This window comes from Penicillium concentricum, assembly GCF_028827145.1.
Source record: "Penicillium concentricum strain IBT 3081 chromosome Unknown utg000006l_segment0_segment0, whole genome shotgun sequence".
Lineage (NCBI taxonomy): Eukaryota > Fungi > Ascomycota > Eurotiomycetes > Eurotiales > Aspergillaceae > Penicillium > Penicillium concentricum.
In genome coordinates, this window is record NW_026622759.1 from 1,238,370 (window position 1) to 1,254,427 (window position 16,058).

The following is a 16,058-nucleotide window of genomic DNA, read 5'->3' on the forward strand; positions in this document are numbered from 1 at the left end:
CAATATCAAAGGAACATCCCATGACCTAGAGATATACATCCCCACAGGACCCCTGGATCTGACAGCAGATCCGAACCCGGATGCCCCTTTCGTATATTGTAGATCCTTTTTACGAGGTCTCATGATGTCTCCACTTAAAGACTTGCGGTATCCCAGTTGCCCTAGTGGCAATTGGGTTATTAGGAATGGCGTTGAGAAAGTACTATATTGTATTCCGACGAACATCTCAATTGAAGAAACCCATGCCTATCAGGTATGATAGGTGGCCCAGGAATACACAAGGTCTATAATGTATAGCCAAAGTAAGAGGTGGTAGGTGCACCAGGAATGCCGGTACGCCGGCATACCTACTAAGTTGATCAAACAGAAGTCCACTCGGGCGAGAGTGGAGAGTAGAGCTCTGGATGCATCTAGTCTCAATGCTGTGTAGTCCATTTCCAAGAATGTTCTCTGGCGGTGAAAACACCCATTCGGGCGATAGGAAGCGCCTTTCTGGAATGTGCCTGGCGGGATATCCCTACAGGGTAACCCGAACCGCAGATCCAGACCTTCGATTATGTTCATGTGAGCTGCAAAAAAAGGGAAAAAGAAAGGAATACGTACTTCATTGTACGATGGACGGACTTGGGATGTTCTTAAAGAGGGAGAGGGCGCCCTCCAGGTGAGAGTTGAACGCATCTATCCCGTACAACGTGAGTCCCAACCTATGTACAGACTATACAAGGATACTAACATGCTCTCACAGTCCACTTTTTCCCCGCTACTGTCAAATCCAATCCGAGAGCTTCTCGCCTTCGACTAGGACTCATTGAGAATCGAGAAATCTTGGAAAATCTTGGGAGCCTCCATATTCCCCGGCGAACAGTCCCCTTGACTCGGAGTCCATTACTTGGAGAAAAATATTTAAACCTCTCTCGAATTCCAGATCAAAATCCATCTTTACTTCTCCGAAGTCGAATATATCCACTCGAAACTGTCCACTTTTGATCAACAATGCAGAGTACGCTCCACCCTCTGATCCCAGATCTTTCCCCACATATCTGACCCCCTACAGCCAAACATTTCTTTACCGACCCAAACCACCTGGTTCTCACAGCGCTTAACTCGCTTACACTCACAAATCCATCTCTGGCCCTGGATCGACAGAACAAGATCATCTTCCGCCGTCCAGATGCACCCCGCAGAGCAAACAAAGTCTCCATCGTGACGGGCGGTGGCTCCGGCCATGAACCCGCATTTGCAGGTTTCGTCGGCCACGGACTCTGCGATGCTTCGGTCGCCGGTACGATCTTCGCCTCGCCGTCTGCCGAGCAGATCCGCAGGGCGGTGATCGATCGCGTCCCCACTGATAACGGCGTGCTGATCATTCCCATGAACTATACCGGCGATGTGCTGAACTTCGGTATGGCCACGGAGAAATCCCGTGTTGCGGGTATCAAGACGGAGTTCTTCGCTATCAATGATGATGTTGGTGTTGGCCGCGAGAAGGGTGGGAAAGTCGGTCGTCGCGGTATTGGTGGTGGCGTATTGATTCTGAAGATGGTTGGTGCTTTGGCTGAAGCTGGGTGAGTTATCGTGTACATGTTATACTTTTTTTTACATTGAACCAATGCTAATATCTCGCTCTGCAGTGGCTCCCTGGAAGACGTCTACGCTCTAGCCCAGCTAGCAAACGCAAACCTAGTCTCCCTAGGCTCATCTCTGGAACACGTCCACGTGCCCGGCCGCGGTGTCCCCGAAGACACGATCCCGCACGGCGAGGTAGAAGTCGGCATGGGAATCCACAACGAGCCTGGCTCGCACCGCGTGAAATTCGACCTCGTCGAGTTGGTCCAGAGTATGCTGCTCCAGCTACTCGACCACAACGATCCGGACCGCTGCTACGTCACCCGCAAGCCGGAGGACGAGTTCGTGCTTCTAATCAACAATCTCGGCGGTGTCAGTCCGCTCGAGCTCGCCGGTATCACAGACGAAATCTACCGCCAGCTCCAGCGCGACTACCAGGTCAACATGGTCCGCGTGATTCAAGGCACTTTCCTGACCAGTCTGAACGGTCTCGGCTTCAGCATCTCGCTGATGAAGCTGGTCGACCCAGGTCTGGGCGTGAAAACTACTATGCTTGAGCTCCTCGACGCCCCCGCTGAGGCAGTCGGCTGGTCTGCTCCGATTAATACGTCTACCTGGGAAAAGAACCGCAATGCGGACCCCGTCGAGCTGAAGACAACTAATCTAGCCGAAGACGTCCACAGCAACCTCCAGCGTAAGTTTCCCATCAATCCCTCCATATTTTCCAATAACCAAAAAACTGACCCAACCTAGTCGATCCAACCCTAATCCAAAAAGTCCTCGGCGCCGGCCTACAGCGCGTAATCAACGCCGAAGCTGAAGTAACCCGCTTCGACACAATCGTCGGCGACGGTGACTGCGGCATCGGTCTAAAACGCGGCGCCGAAGCAATCCAATCCCTCCTCACCACCCCACTAACAAACGACGTCGTCAACACCGTCGCACGAATCGTGACAGTCGTCGAAAACGTAATGGACGGGACCTCCGGCGCGATCTACGCGATCTTCCTAAACGCACTAGCACACGGCTTACTAGCACAAGACACATCCTCGCCAACGGAAATCACAACACAGACGTGGGCTACGGCATTGAAGTCTTCGTTCGAGGCTCTGGGGAAATACACGCCTGCCAAGGTTGGTGATCGGACGCTTATTGATGCGCTTGCGCCGTTTGTGGATACGTTGCTTGAGACTGGGGATTTGGGGGCTGCTGCTGCGGCGGCACAGGAGGGGACTGAGTCTACGAAGGCTATGAAGGCGAGTCTTGGGAGGAGTGTTTATGTTGGTGGGGAGCAGGAGTGGATTGGGAAGATTCCTGATCCTGGGGCTTTTGGGTTGTCTGAGTTTTTGACGGGGCTTGCTGAGGGTGTCTAGGGGGGATTTTTGGGGCTGGGTTTATATAGCGACGGTACTTGGTCACTTCTTTTCTTGTTCATGGTTGTGTCTTGATATGGTCGTTTGATGATAATGATATTCTTTTTAGTTGATATGTTGAGTGCTTCTGGTTAGTAGATGGCGAAGGATAAGCTATAATCTACGTCTCTTAGGCTTGGGCTTAGGGCTGAACAAGCCCTAACATGCAAATGTGAGACATATCGGAATGATCAACTTGCAGGAAAATACTCGAAACCCTGAGGTAATCTACTAGCTTACGAACATCTACTGAGCTCAGATGAAATCTTTCTAAAACATTCATTGCTAACCAGCTCTGCTCCAGCTTGACGCCGCCCGAGGATTCCCTCTACAAAAAAACAACGGGTCTAGCAGCCCGCGCAAAGATCTGAACGCCAACAGGTTTTTTTTAGTCCATCCCCAGTTTGAAATATCAAAAAACAAGACAAGATCGACAGAACAGTCTTGTACATGCAACGGTTACTTTGGGACAAGTAACCATGCAAATCAAGAGTAGTAGCATCGGCCAATTGAGTTCTGGCGAGGACCAGAAGCAAGGGAGGAAAAGCGGGATGTGAGGAGAAAAGAAAAAAAGGGTATCGAGATCGATTACATGATATATCGCCCACGGGTATTCTTCATGGGTTCAAGATGCTGTGCAAATAGCAGAATATCGACCGTCCCGCAGATCGAAGATATCAGGATCATGTCAATGTGGGGATTGAAGTGTGCGAGAGTAAAGTGTGATGAGTTGCTCAGCTGAGCAGGACGAGGATGACAGAGTCGCCGCGAAGGAACCTAAAGATAAGGCAGTAAGGTTAGAGACTATTTCAAAGATAGCAAAGGGACGAATATCCGTCCACGGTCTGGTGCACGTACATCTTGCTGATGAAACGGTCCTTGTTCACGCCCTTGCCCTTGGCACCCTTGGGCTTCTCAGTCCACATCTCCTTCACATTCTCGAGAACCATGTTGCAGTGTCGGTCAAAGGCCTTGACGCGGGCCAACAGCTTGCGGTTGTTTCGGCAGGAGATCAGGACCTGGGTGTGTGTGCGGGTGGCGGTCTGCAGGAGAGACAGGGGGCCGGCGGTGAGCTCATGCTCCTCGACGAGAGCGACCTCATATTCTCTGTTGAGATGCAAGATGCAAGATTAGTTTTTTTTCCCTATATATACTTTGCGCAGCTTGCATAAGGATGTGAAGATGTCGGTCGCAAAGTTTCCGAGATGCGGGCGTCGTAGGTAAGCCCCGCGAGCCCGAGGATCAGGCAGAAACTCCCGAGGTCAAGGGGCCATTGATTACTCATAATGAGAAATGCCGCATGGGAAGGGAGGGGGTCAAATCCAATGTAACGGGTGTACATACGTGAGCTCGCTCTTCGGCTTGTTGAGAAGGTCTCTGCTCGGATTGTTAGCTGGTTGGTCCTGGACAGGGCTATGAGTCATTGGTAGAGTAACGTACTGAATCTGGGGTTCGGGAACGGTCGACATGGTGGGTATAAAAAGGTCGTTGAAGTCGAGAGATACCGTTGATGCAGCAGTGTGACAGTTGAAGTTGACGGAGCGCTCAAGTCACGTGGAAATTCTCGCGAACACCTCAGGAAAACATAGACACCTTAGATATCAGGCGCCAAGTCCCAGCCATTTCCCGAGGTCGCGATTGGTTGCAGTCACGTCGCGTCACGCTTGTTTGGAGATCTTTCAATATAGCTTTGACCCGCGCATGCAAGGCTTCTTAACCTCATCCCTTTCTCACCTTTCTCTCTTCCACTCTTGTCTGCTCATGCAGAACTAGTAGAGAGACTATTACTCTTTTTTCCTATTTAATTGGTAAGAATGGTTTTTTCCCCTTTCAGGTGTCTATGCGTTCCCTCTGCGAGGGCATGCAAATCAATTGCTAACATTCAAGGCCTGCAGGAAAGAAGACCCCTCCACTACATACTGCAGAACCTGTCCATTCTCCCGGTCGACCATATCCTAGATATGCACTGCTGATCGGCTAGCTCGCTAATACCTTCTGGTTCATCCTCGATCCAGAGTGAAAGGGCTTTCTTTAATCGACAAATTCGTTCCTTTCTCTCTCCACTATTTCTACCTGTCAACATTTTCGACGCTTGAATCTCATACTTTCGACCATACTTGAATACCATTCGCCCTCCATCCTTCATTTCAACCCCAGAATTTGATCTACCGTCGTGCATGGTGTGCAACAAAGTCTGATGAGATGGAGTCTCAGGACGGTATCGATGTCCGCCCTATGAGGCGTATGTTTTCCACTACCGTTCTAACGAGGGCAATTGAGTGGCAACTAAACATGGTTATCTTATAGTGAAAGTTCTTTATACATTCGACAACGAAAATAAGACCAATTGCCTTGCTCGGTGGCCACACGTGCTCGACATCCAAACGGCCTTTCTAGACGAGAACACTCCGGTTGGAGTGATCGAGTTGAGAACATGCATCCAGGCAATCGTCTCTGCTAGGTTTGACTTCCTTAACCCCCTCGAGACCAAAATAGCATACTTACGCAGTTCTTGTTCAGCCCGGAGCTTGTGGGCCAATTAGGAAAGGATTATACCGTCTATGCCTACGACTACTCCGAATTCGAAACCCCTCTTGTCGGGCAAGGCATGCTTTCTGGGGTGCTGGCCACCTTCTCATCGGCACCCGAGACACCCAACAACCAGTCGAAGACCATGATTACTGGGCGAGTTTGCAAGAGCCCCCTCGGCGGTCTCTTCTCCAAAGGTGCTCAAGAGACGTTAGAGGTCAAGTTACGGCTGGTTCCGGTCCCAACTGTCACTCAGAGTGAGTACTTCGCTAGCATGCAGAAGTATCAGAAGTTGACCAATGGCAATTCAGGCGACTTTGACACGCAGTCATGGACAAATTTCGTTCGTCAGAACCCCGCCCTCTTGGAATCCGCAAGAAGCCAGAGCCACAACGACCATGGATCTCCCATACATCAATCTGGGATTGAGAGATTCCACCAGCTCTTGAGCGAAGGCTCGACGCCACGAGAGTTCCCTACATTCCACCACAATGGATCGGTCCGCTCGGTATCACCATCGCACTCATACGCTGGCAGTCGAGTGTCAACACCTGGTGGATGTCGAACACCAGCTCATCATCAATCTTACCCCAAACAGAGCATTCCCCATAGTGACATGATTCGCCCGTCCTCAAGTGCCTCTATGCGGGACTGCGACAACCAGACCCAGCTTTCCCACGTCTCACACAACAACGCTCGCAGAGGATCCATTCATTCCGGATATGGCAGTGGTGATGAAGAACCAACAGAGGCCCCAGCCCGGAAGAGGGCCAAGGTGTATCAAGCAAACTGGCCCGGAAAGTCAGGCATGAACATCGAAAGACAACCAAGTTCGCTACGAGTTGCAGCTAGCACAGCGGCCTCTGTACGAATCCACCGCCCAACCCCCGTGAACCCTGCTCTCACGGCCGAGCATTCCCACGAAGAGCCTGTCCGTCCACCCACCCCCATCTCTCGACCATCCGATTTCCAGCGTCGAAGCCGACCCACAGGTAGCTTGTTGCGGGAATCTTCGAGCCTTAGCATTGCCTCGTGCCCTGCTTCGTACAATTCTCCATATTGTATGAGCGATGACGTCCCTGCCACAGACGCTGGCGGTGCCTCTCCTGAGGATACCCGTTACCAAGGTCTCTTTGAGCCATCCTTCAACATGCCGTCATCACCTCCAGTTTTCGATAGCCGGTTGACAAATAGATCAAGCCCTGTCTTGCCTACCATGTCTTTGGACAACGATTCCGGCTTCATGAGTGCAGGTCCGGAGGAACTCATGGACGATGACACCGCTGTGCCCCTAGACGACTGCAGAACGGGAGCGTCTCGTGGAATTACCCGAGATAAGTGCTCGGTTCGCACTACCGTGCAGGCAGGCTCTCCAGTGAGCACTGTCAGTGCTGCCCAGGGAACTAATAACGATCCTCTCCCCGTCGATGATACTCCAACGGAGCAGGTTGCAAAGCAGGCGCCGCGTCCGATTTCTCGTGCTGCTCCTCGCCCCGCTCAATCCCGTCCTACACCCCGTCCCGCCACAGCCACGGCTCCCTCATCGAGACCTTCTTCGAGCTCTGGGGCACAACGCTTGGCGCCAAAGCCCCTCGCGCCGGCGCCTCATATCTTCCCTAATGAATTCCCCCAATTGTATCGCGCAATCCCCGCTAGCGACCCAATTCTGCCTCCTCGCTCTGGCGCGCCCATGGCGCCTGTGGGGCCTGTGGATGTCACTTTCATGCCGTGTGAGACAGCTAGTTCCAGTTCCAAACAGCCAAAGCAACCGTCAAAGCCAAGGTCATTACCGAAGCAGGGGTCCAAGGCGGTGCCGAAGAACATAAAGGCACGCTTGGACAATGCTATTCTCAATGGGGAAATCCCGCCGTATTGTGAGAATTGCGGCACCATCGAAACCGCCAGTTGGCGGCGAGCGTGGGTTAAAACGGTCAAGGGCGGCGAGAGCCTTGCAGAAGAGATGATGAACTCTTCCCCTATGCTCTATTGGGAGGCCGTGGACCGTAACGACAAGGGTGAAATGAAAAATTTCAAGATCTACAAGAAGGCCCTCGAGCAGGATGATAATGATTGGTCGCAGTTGACCTTCTGCAATCCTTGTGGTCTGTGGCTCCACAAATTCAAACAAATGCGCCCTGAAGACAAGTGGACCAAGCCAAAAGCAGCGCAGCCGGCCAAGAAGTACAAAAAGCGTCCTTCGAGGAACCGCAGCCAAGTCAACTCCTGCCCTGCTACCAGAACTCGGAGCAAGGCCGCGCCAAAGAAACCTTCGGCTTCGTCTCCAGCACCCACCGAAGCGTCTTCCGTCCATCCCGATGGGGATACCCCCCAAATGGACAATGACGATGACGACGATCAGGACGGCGAAGCGGATTATTCTCCCAACGACTCTACTCGAGCTAACAGTGCCGAGCTAGAGACGACGTTCGATACCCCGGGACGCCGTTGGTCTAAGCAGGACGCCAGAGAGGCACTGACGCGTGCCACCAAGTCAAGCCCAGTGAGCCGTACGCAAACCCGCTCTGCTCCAATGACAGATGCCAATAGTCTCACCCCCAAGCCCTTGAGAAGGTCCCTTTTCCAGAATTCCCAGAATGATGGGCCTCTGAAGGAACTTGATTCTTCTATGGTAAACAACTGCTCTCCACGTCGCAGCCCTCGCATCGCCTCCACAAAGGATGACAAGCCGGGCCAGCAAAAGGAGAATCTTGCACCCACCCCGGCCGATGACCTCGATGATCTGTTCGAAAGTCCCTCCATCGGATTTGATTCAGCAAGCCCTACACCCCGCCGACGTAACCCACGCATCAACGCGATTGACAAGCGTTTGTCTTTCCCCGCCAACTCCCCAGGTCTCAACAAACGCAAGGATCTAGGCTCGGTTATGACTCCAGCTCGTCTGTCCGCAGAACGCCTGCAGCGTATCCAATCAATTCACGGAAGTCCTCAGTCATCACCACGCAAGTCCCCAGCCAAGCAACAGCCTTTGGCACCACAGCCTACCTCCGACAGTCTTCCGGAGACCTTCGAGTGCCTTGATGGCATGATCCTCGACATCTTCGATGACACCAACAAGGCCGAGGCTTTCTTCGACATGGAGAACGAGAAGTTCGCTGGTGACAACTGGGCGGAGTGGCTTCCAGCGGACTACGTTTCCCCTACTGGATCTTGCGAAACTCCTGCCAACGAGCTGCTAAACGCTCTCTTCTCGGACAACCCCAATGAGAAAGAGAACTTCAATCCCGATCTCCTTCCCTTCAACTTCAACGATGTTGTCATTCCCGACTCCGGGTTTTTCAGCTCGGACACCCTCCCCGCTGACGCTCTCAAGAGCCAGCCCGCTGGTGAAGAACCTGAAGGCCATTAGGCCACCTCCATGTCTTTCCCACACGTCAGACCAATCATGTCTATTTATTACTTATTCTTATTTTTTGCTGTTCTTTTAGCGACGGCGTTCGGTTTATGGATTGATCTCGTTGCATACAGACAACGGATCCTGATTTTCACCTTGAGATTTACGGCCTTTTCTTATTTGTTCAAATTGATGACCTGGAGTATCTTGAAAGAACTCCGATACATTCGCTATCCCTTTTGGTGGATGCATTCCCTAAAGTGGAAGCGGTGATCTTTGTTGGCTAGGATACCTTTTCTATGGATCCTGAGTAGTCTTATGATAGCACGAAATACTAAATCAAATCAAAATATTACAATCATATTCTGGCTATAGACTCCGTTAAGAGTATCAAAACAACAGCTAGTTCAACCAGGTAATTGGCTATAGTAGTAAAAGATAGAAATGATGACCGTAAATGTACTCCGCAAGCCTTCCAACGCTCTATCCAGTTTCTCCTTGGTCTTCCCCATCAAAATCTACTGTTACAATTTCGCTCGATAACTCTTGGACGCAGCTCCATCACAACCATGAGTACATCTTCTCCTCCCACTCCGCCATCAAGGGGCCCGACGGATGACGAATGGAGATTCAACCCTATTACACTACCCTGTGAGTGGGTGGAGGATTATCGCCCAGGTGGTTATCATCCAGTCGTTATCGGCAACGTTTTAAACCAGTACAAGGTCATCCGGAAGCTTGGCGACGGCTCCTACTCAACAGTATGGCTCGCCCGTGACCTGAAGTAAGTCTATCTGCATTTTCTACTCGTATAGATTGTACTCATTTCCTCTCAGAAACAGTAGATATGTCGCCCTGAAGATCCTTGTGTCTGAAATCTCAGGATCGATCGAGCTACGACTCTTACACCACATCACTGAAATCGCAGAAGGAACCCAGCATATCACGCGATTCCTAGGCGAGTTCGAACACCGCGGACCTAATGGCGTCCACAAGTGCCTGGTATTCGAGCCTATGGGTCCAAGTGTGAATTCTATGGTCGAGGAGCTGCCACAGTTTAACCCTCGCAAGCAAGAAATGAAGGTCCGCTATCCGCCTCAGATGGCAAAGAGCATCCTCAAGCAATCTTTACAGGCTCTTGTATTTCTCCACGAAAATGGTATCGCCCATGGAGACTTCCAGCCGGGAAACATCCTCTGTGCTCTTAACAATATCGACTCGACGCCCGAGGAGCTGCTCCGGCAAGAAGATATACAAGCCGAGTCGATCTCGCCCCCTATACAGAGGCTAGACGGCAAACAAGATAAATGGGCACCTCGATATCTTTCCGTTGCGCAATCCCTAGTGCCTTTTACCTCCTACGACGAAGGGCTTAAGGTTAAATTATCCGATATGGGCGGTGGTTAGTACCTTCTATTTCGATTATGTCTCTTCCTTAACAAATATGTATACTTATACCTGACCTATATAGCATATTTCTTCACCGATCCACCAAAAAAGCCAGTCACTCCACTCGGTCTTCGAGCTCCCGAGTTGATTCTCACCGGAGCCGTGAACAATACCCTTGACGTCTGGAGTTTCGGTTGCGTTCTCTTTGAGCTTATCATCGGACAGCCGCTCTTCTGTGTACCATGGTCTAAGAGGGAAGATGACGATCATCTTCTCTCCCTTACTGCCCAGCTCGGCGCCCTCCCCGACGAGCTCTTCAAGCATTGGGCGTCATCATCGTTATACTTTACGCCCGAGAGGAAGCTCTATAATTGTCAGCTTGGGGGAGTCCCTCCGGAGGAGGAACCGCTTATACTAGAACAGATGTCTATGGAAGAGTCATTTGATAGGGCAGATCCGGATATAGATGAGGAGGAAGCTTACAAAGTGAAGGCGCTTATTCGATGGATTTTGCAATATGATCCTGCGAGGAGACCTTCACCTGCGGAAATCTTAGCTGATTCGTGGTTCTGTGGGATTGATTTTGAGAGCGACTCCAAGGTAAACATCTAGTATCTCGCGTTGTCATTCTCTAGACATTGGTCCGCTTATGGTGTTGTGTGGGTTCGGAGCAATATTTAGGTCAAATAAGAACCTCGGTATCAGATACATTATGTACATAATATTGAATGTAGTATACTAAGTCAACAGCTCTGTATCAGCTTATGTCATTGTACCTAAATGGCTGGGACCCTGCCTGAAATGTAAAAAAAGGCAAGAGCGAAGGACCGTCGATTTCAGGAAGGTACGTGGGAAGTGACCCTATAAAAGGCCTCCCCCCATCTTTCCTCTTCTTCTTTTCTTCTTTTCTTCTTCTCTTTTTCCTTTCCCCAGCCCTCGACCCCCATCTCGTCGTAGCCCACCTGAGATCGCGCAGAGGGTGGTGCCTTACTTACACATAACGTGGATATCAACATTACCAAGTTGTTGAGGTCGATGTGTAGATCCGTGCCCACATCAAATTAGGAGTTCTCGTGGATGTTCTTTGAAAAAGTCGTTGGCTGAGCCTTGTGGGTTCGTAGCCATCTGTTGACAGGTACCACGGAATACATGGGGGGTTGTCTAATCACAGCCTCTTTGTATACCTAGGTAGCTAGTCACCTAGGTAGTCACCGAATACATCCATTCCACCTTCGGTATTTAATAAGTTCAGCACAATGTAAACTCTTGATTGAAGAAGCTTTGATCATAACCTCATATGTAAAACGCAAAAGCCGGGGAATCACAAGGAGAATCACAGTGACAACATCGACATCCCAGGCCTCAAACAGACATATCTGCTCTAGGCTCTACTAACAGACCGTGCTGACAATGTCACAACCAGGCTGACCTGTCCTCCTGGTATATTCCAGACTCATATCAGACCCGGGATAAACCCTTCAGAAAAATGGCCTTATATTCAAATCCCTTAACTCATGACCCATCAGTCGTAAAAGATAGACTTGAAGTTATGCGTGGCATTGACAACTTGCTCGTAGATCTTATAATCTAAAATCACAACACACACAAGTCAGTCTCTAGGCCAATGTACTGTAGAGGGAAAATCATTCATCACATACCGCAATCGGCTGGGTCACCCCACTCTGTCGAGCCAAGTACACGGAGTCCGTATCCCTAAAAGGTGCGGGAAAACATTAGAATCTGCTGTATATAGCCATGGAAGCCCAAATTCAAGATATCAAGTCCATATTCCTCCGGGCTCCCTCCGGGTCCAATGTGCAACATACCTGTCCACCCTCTAGATCAGCCACTTTCCCCACAACCTCAACCAACTTCCCGACTTGCAAGCGCGCATCGGACTTCAAGATCAGAGTGACATCGCCATTGGTGCCGCAGGTGAGTGTGCCGGTTGCCCCGTGGAGTGCGGTGACGGTGCCGAGTATGCGGACGGTGTTTGAGCTAGCGCTGGAAGGGTGGAAGGCGTGAAGGTGGGAGGGGAGGATGCGGGGGGTTTGAAGTGACATTTTTGATTATTGGATGTTTCCCGACTGCGGTTGAGAGTTCGGGATTTGGAAGTGTTGAGGTGATGGGTTTTTGTTGGCGTAATTTGATGCTGGAAAACGGCGGGGAGAGTAAGGTTGATCGACGCGAGGCGTGGAAACGCGTGGTCACGTGGTGATTAAATTGTATGGATGGAATAGATAGTTAAGTGGACTTTTAAGATGGATAACTGGTAATACTATGTGAACACACTTTTAATTGGTAATTTGGTTCTTTGGTAAGCGGAGGGGAAGACTACCCAGTATAATAATCAACCTCTGAGTTGGCGTAGTCAATTCTCACTTCTGCCCTCCTGTAGCTTTTCGATATCATCACGTGATCACATATCTCCAGCAAAAGCTTCAGACCGATACGTCAATTCAACAAAGCACCGCCACACCATACTACGGAGCAGACCGGGCGCAATTTTCTGGTTTAAAACTGCAAGCCAGGCAACGGAGCTCTACATATCTCTACATAACCGACACCCACCCTCCCTCAACACTCATCACATCCGACCACAATGCCTCCTCCATTCCCCTCGTCCCACCGGGGAATGACCAAAAACCCCGTCAAACCTAGTCGCTACCGCCCTGGAAAGGCTATCGCAGAGGAGCACTCATCTGAGGAGGAAGAGGAAGAGGAAGACGATGAAGCTGAACGGGAGGCGCGACGAGAACAAGAGCGGCGCAGACGAGCCGAGGTATTGCGCCGAGCAAAAGCGCCCAAAGCGAGCTCATTCCCAGCTTCTGCAGTCCCAGCCCAAAAGGCCGAAGAAGAAGATGACGAGGAAGGGTTCGTCACCGAAGACGAAGAAGATGACAAGCCCGCACCTGCGCCAAAAGCAGCACCACGACCTACAACCGACGATTTAAAACCTACTGTATCCACGCCCGCCGCTGAGAGCGCCGCAGAAGAAGAAGAGGAATCCGAAGAAGAAAGCTCGGAAGAAGAGAGCAGTTCGGAAGACGAAGCCCCACGCCGCATGCTCATGCGTCCAACATTCATCAAAAAAGACCAACGTAACACCGCACCCACCTTAGCCGGCCAAACCAAAGCGCAAGCAGACGCAGATCGCGCCGCCGAAGCCGAAGCCCAACGCGCCGCGCAACGCCAAGAAAAAGCAGACAACCTAATCCGCGACCAACTCGAGAAAGAAGCGATAGCGCGCTCAAGCGCGAATCGCGCCTGGGATGACGACGAGCTCGTCGAAGCCGAAGACGAAGAAGCCATTGACGACACAGACGGTCTAGACCCCGAAGCCGAGCGCGCGGCGTGGACACTCCGGGAACTGAAGCGCGTGCAGCGAGCCCGGGAAGCTATTGAAGCGAGTGAGAAAGAGCGCGAGGAGATCGAGCGTCGTCGGAATCTTACGGCTGAGGAGCGGGAGCGCGAAGATAGCGAGTTCATCGCGAAGCAGAAGGAAGACCGTGATGCTGCGCGTGGACAGACGGGCTTTATGCAGCGGTATTTCCATAAGGGTGCTTTCTTCCGTGGGGATCTTGAGGCGGAAGGTCTTGATCGTCGGGAGCTTATGGGTGCGCGCTTTGAGGACGATGTCAATCGTGATACGTTGCCGGAGTACATGCAGGTGCGGGATATGACGAAGCTTGGAAAGAAGGGTCGGACGCGCTATCGAGATCTTAAGTCTGAGGATACGGGGCGGTTTGGGGATGGGTTGGAGAATAGGAGGAGGAGGGATGGGCCTCCTCAGGGTGTTACGGATGAACGGTTTATGCCTGATCATCATCGGGGGGTGATGATGGGGATCGTGGACCGACTGGTGCTAATGCTAGTGTTGTTCGACCTCGGCGTAGGTCGAGGTCGCGATCGCCGAGGCGGGATAGGCGTGATGATCGAGACTCTGGTCGGGTTGAGCGCAGTCGGTCTAGGGAGAGACGGAAGCGGAGTCCGTCGCCTTATGATGATCGGGAGAAACGTCGGCGAGTGGACAGTTCGTGATCGGGTCGATGCTCGAGGCGATGTTGTTCTAATTGGCTGTTGGCATTTGGGCGCGAGTCTATCACAAAGTGCATGTGCATGGGATCTGCTTCTATGATATTGAATTTCGAGCAACCAATGTGCCAATACTCTTCTGTGTATGTACATATACGTAATATAACATATCCTCACCTGGAGGAATTGGATTGTATGATATCTGCTGGCCGACAATCAAGGACTTTTGTACATCCACAGACTGCAAGGACTGTTAACAAGTTCCTCGGATCGACCGTCCAGACTTGTACTTGCATGACTTCGTGAAGGGAATGTCGGTGTTGGAATCGAAGACCAAAGAGCCGCAGAGTAGGAGCTCTATAACCACACCCAGAGCATCTCAAACGCCGTAGATTACCACGCTGACAAGCACACATCAGCCTGGAGCCTGCCCAACACCCCGATAGCCGGAAAGGTCATTCATTATTTAACACCCGCCCTCTCAAGCACCTTCTCCCTCTCCATAACCGGATCCCCAAAGCGAACCAAGAATACCGTACGACTAGGCCAGAGCTCCGTGGGCTGATTATGCGCCGAGACCTTTGTCTCAAATCCACACCCGTCACAGACACCCTCGATGATGCCGGCAACATAGGCAGCGCAGTTGAGCATGCTCATATCACGGGGTGCACTGATATATGTGTTGACCATTGGGTCGTTATCGGTGATCATGTATTCATTGGGGGTGTCTGGGGAGACGGAGTGCTCGAGGGCATCTGCGGCGCGGCCGAAGAGGAGGCGCCAGAGGGGGCCGTGGATCAGGTGCAGCAGGGTTATGATGCGAAGGGGTCTGTTTGGGGGTGAAGAGGAGGTTGAAGAACTTGAAAGGGCTGAGGAGGAGGTTGAGGTTGAGCGGTAGAAGAGAAGGTCGAGGAGGCGGAGGCCGAGGGGGTAACCTTGTTCGTTTAACCTGGATGGAGGGGTTAGTTATGGGCTGCTAGGGAGGTACATGGCAACAATTGTTTCCGAGGGCTGGGGAGAGGATTCCGGTTTGGATCAGGGGGTGTTTACCGTTTCTCCAGATCTTGGATACCTGTTACTCTTCGTTGAGCATATGTGACCATCTCTCCGAATAGAAAGGCGAAACTCGCCCGGCTGAGTTCTGCATTACGACTTCGGTTTAGGTGTCGGTCGTAGATGGTCTTGCGATTGGAAGGTACACGCAATCCAGGGGACTGTTGTGATTGCTGGGCTTGCTGTGATTGTTGTGTCTGTGGTCTGTCGCTCCCTTGTGTGCCGCCATTGCTGATGGATTGCATCGTGGCATGTCGAGGTGGTGCCGCCATGAGAATGGCGTTGCAATTTAGATCGGAGTCGAGAAATATTGATTTGAGAGCTTGATCTGGTCAAGTTGAGGTATCTATGGGAGGTCTGTGGTATCAACAGTGGATGCTGTACGGCGGAGCATAACTCGCTCGGGTGCAAATCCTGCGAGATTTTACTTTTATGCTGAGAAGCTACGAGTTAAGCTATGAAAGACTACTAAAGGATATGATTTGAAGAGATTTGTAGACAAAACTGTCATTGATTCGATACTGATATACTAAATATTCTAACTGTTGAACCCCCACGCCTGATACCGCACCAGTCGAAATATCTCTAAGCCGAGTTGTGCAAAGCATCGAGCACATCCAGCAACAGTCCAGCTAGCTATAGAGCCAGACACTGCACACTGCAAGCGACAATATGATATCAAAGATCGAAGCTTCAACCAAATGGGATCCTATTTCTGAGAG

At 51.2% G+C, this 16,058-nt stretch overlaps 7 protein-coding genes across 7 annotated transcripts; 4 read left to right on the forward strand and 3 right to left on the reverse strand.

The window, feature by feature from the left end:
• Positions 1–993: 993 nt before the first annotated feature.
• N7517_010649 (uncharacterized protein) lies at positions 994–2,939 on the forward strand (the record flags this gene model as incomplete). Its single annotated transcript, XM_056728372.1, has 4 exons — positions 994–1,000; positions 1,055–1,565; positions 1,632–2,260; positions 2,320–2,939. 4 exons carry the CDS (start codon positions 994–996, stop codon positions 2,937–2,939), a joined length of 1,767 nt encoding a protein of 588 aa, XP_056574187.1.
• A 773-nt stretch (positions 2,940–3,712) lies between these two features.
• N7517_010650 (mRNA splicing protein SMD2) lies at positions 3,713–4,447 on the reverse strand (the record flags this gene model as incomplete). The annotated part of the gene is made up of 4 exons (XM_056728373.1): positions 3,713–3,755; positions 3,837–4,085; positions 4,323–4,355; positions 4,419–4,447. The coding sequence occupies 4 exons, from the start codon at positions 4,445–4,447 to the stop codon at positions 3,713–3,715; spliced, it is 354 nt and encodes a 117-aa protein (XP_056574188.1).
• Positions 4,448–5,180: 733 nt separating this feature from the next.
• On the forward strand, positions 5,181–8,874 carry N7517_010651 (putative GATA transcription factor (Ams2); the record flags this gene model as incomplete). The annotated part of the gene is made up of 3 exons (XM_056728374.1): positions 5,181–5,220; positions 5,286–5,439; positions 5,499–8,874. 3 exons carry the CDS (start codon positions 5,181–5,183, stop codon positions 8,872–8,874), a joined length of 3,570 nt encoding a protein of 1,189 aa, XP_056574189.1.
• A 554-nt stretch (positions 8,875–9,428) lies between these two features.
• Positions 9,429–10,860, forward strand: N7517_010652 (serine/threonine-protein kinase; the record flags this gene model as incomplete). The annotated part of the gene is made up of 3 exons (XM_056728375.1): positions 9,429–9,643; positions 9,696–10,261; positions 10,331–10,860. The coding sequence occupies 3 exons, from the start codon at positions 9,429–9,431 to the stop codon at positions 10,858–10,860; spliced, it is 1,311 nt and encodes a 436-aa protein (XP_056574190.1).
• A 910-nt stretch (positions 10,861–11,770) lies between these two features.
• Positions 11,771–12,311, reverse strand: N7517_010653 (putative ssDNA binding protein Ssb3; the record flags this gene model as incomplete). Its single annotated transcript, XM_056728376.1, has 3 exons — positions 11,771–11,835; positions 11,907–11,961; positions 12,075–12,311. 3 exons carry the CDS (start codon positions 12,309–12,311, stop codon positions 11,771–11,773), a joined length of 357 nt encoding a protein of 118 aa, XP_056574191.1.
• A 539-nt stretch (positions 12,312–12,850) lies between these two features.
• Positions 12,851–14,386, forward strand: N7517_010654 (microfibrillar-associated 1 family protein; the record flags this gene model as incomplete). Its single annotated transcript, XM_056728377.1, has 1 exon — positions 12,851–14,386. The coding sequence occupies one exon, from the start codon at positions 12,851–12,853 to the stop codon at positions 14,384–14,386; it is 1,536 nt and encodes a 511-aa protein (XP_056574192.1).
• Positions 14,387–14,745: 359 nt separating this feature from the next.
• N7517_010655 (trafficking protein particle complex subunit 5) lies at positions 14,746–15,608 on the reverse strand (the record flags this gene model as incomplete). The annotated part of the gene is made up of 2 exons (XM_056728378.1): positions 14,746–15,232; positions 15,334–15,608. The coding sequence occupies 2 exons, from the start codon at positions 15,606–15,608 to the stop codon at positions 14,746–14,748; spliced, it is 762 nt and encodes a 253-aa protein (XP_056574193.1).
• Between the last annotated feature and the right edge of the window lie 450 nt (positions 15,609–16,058).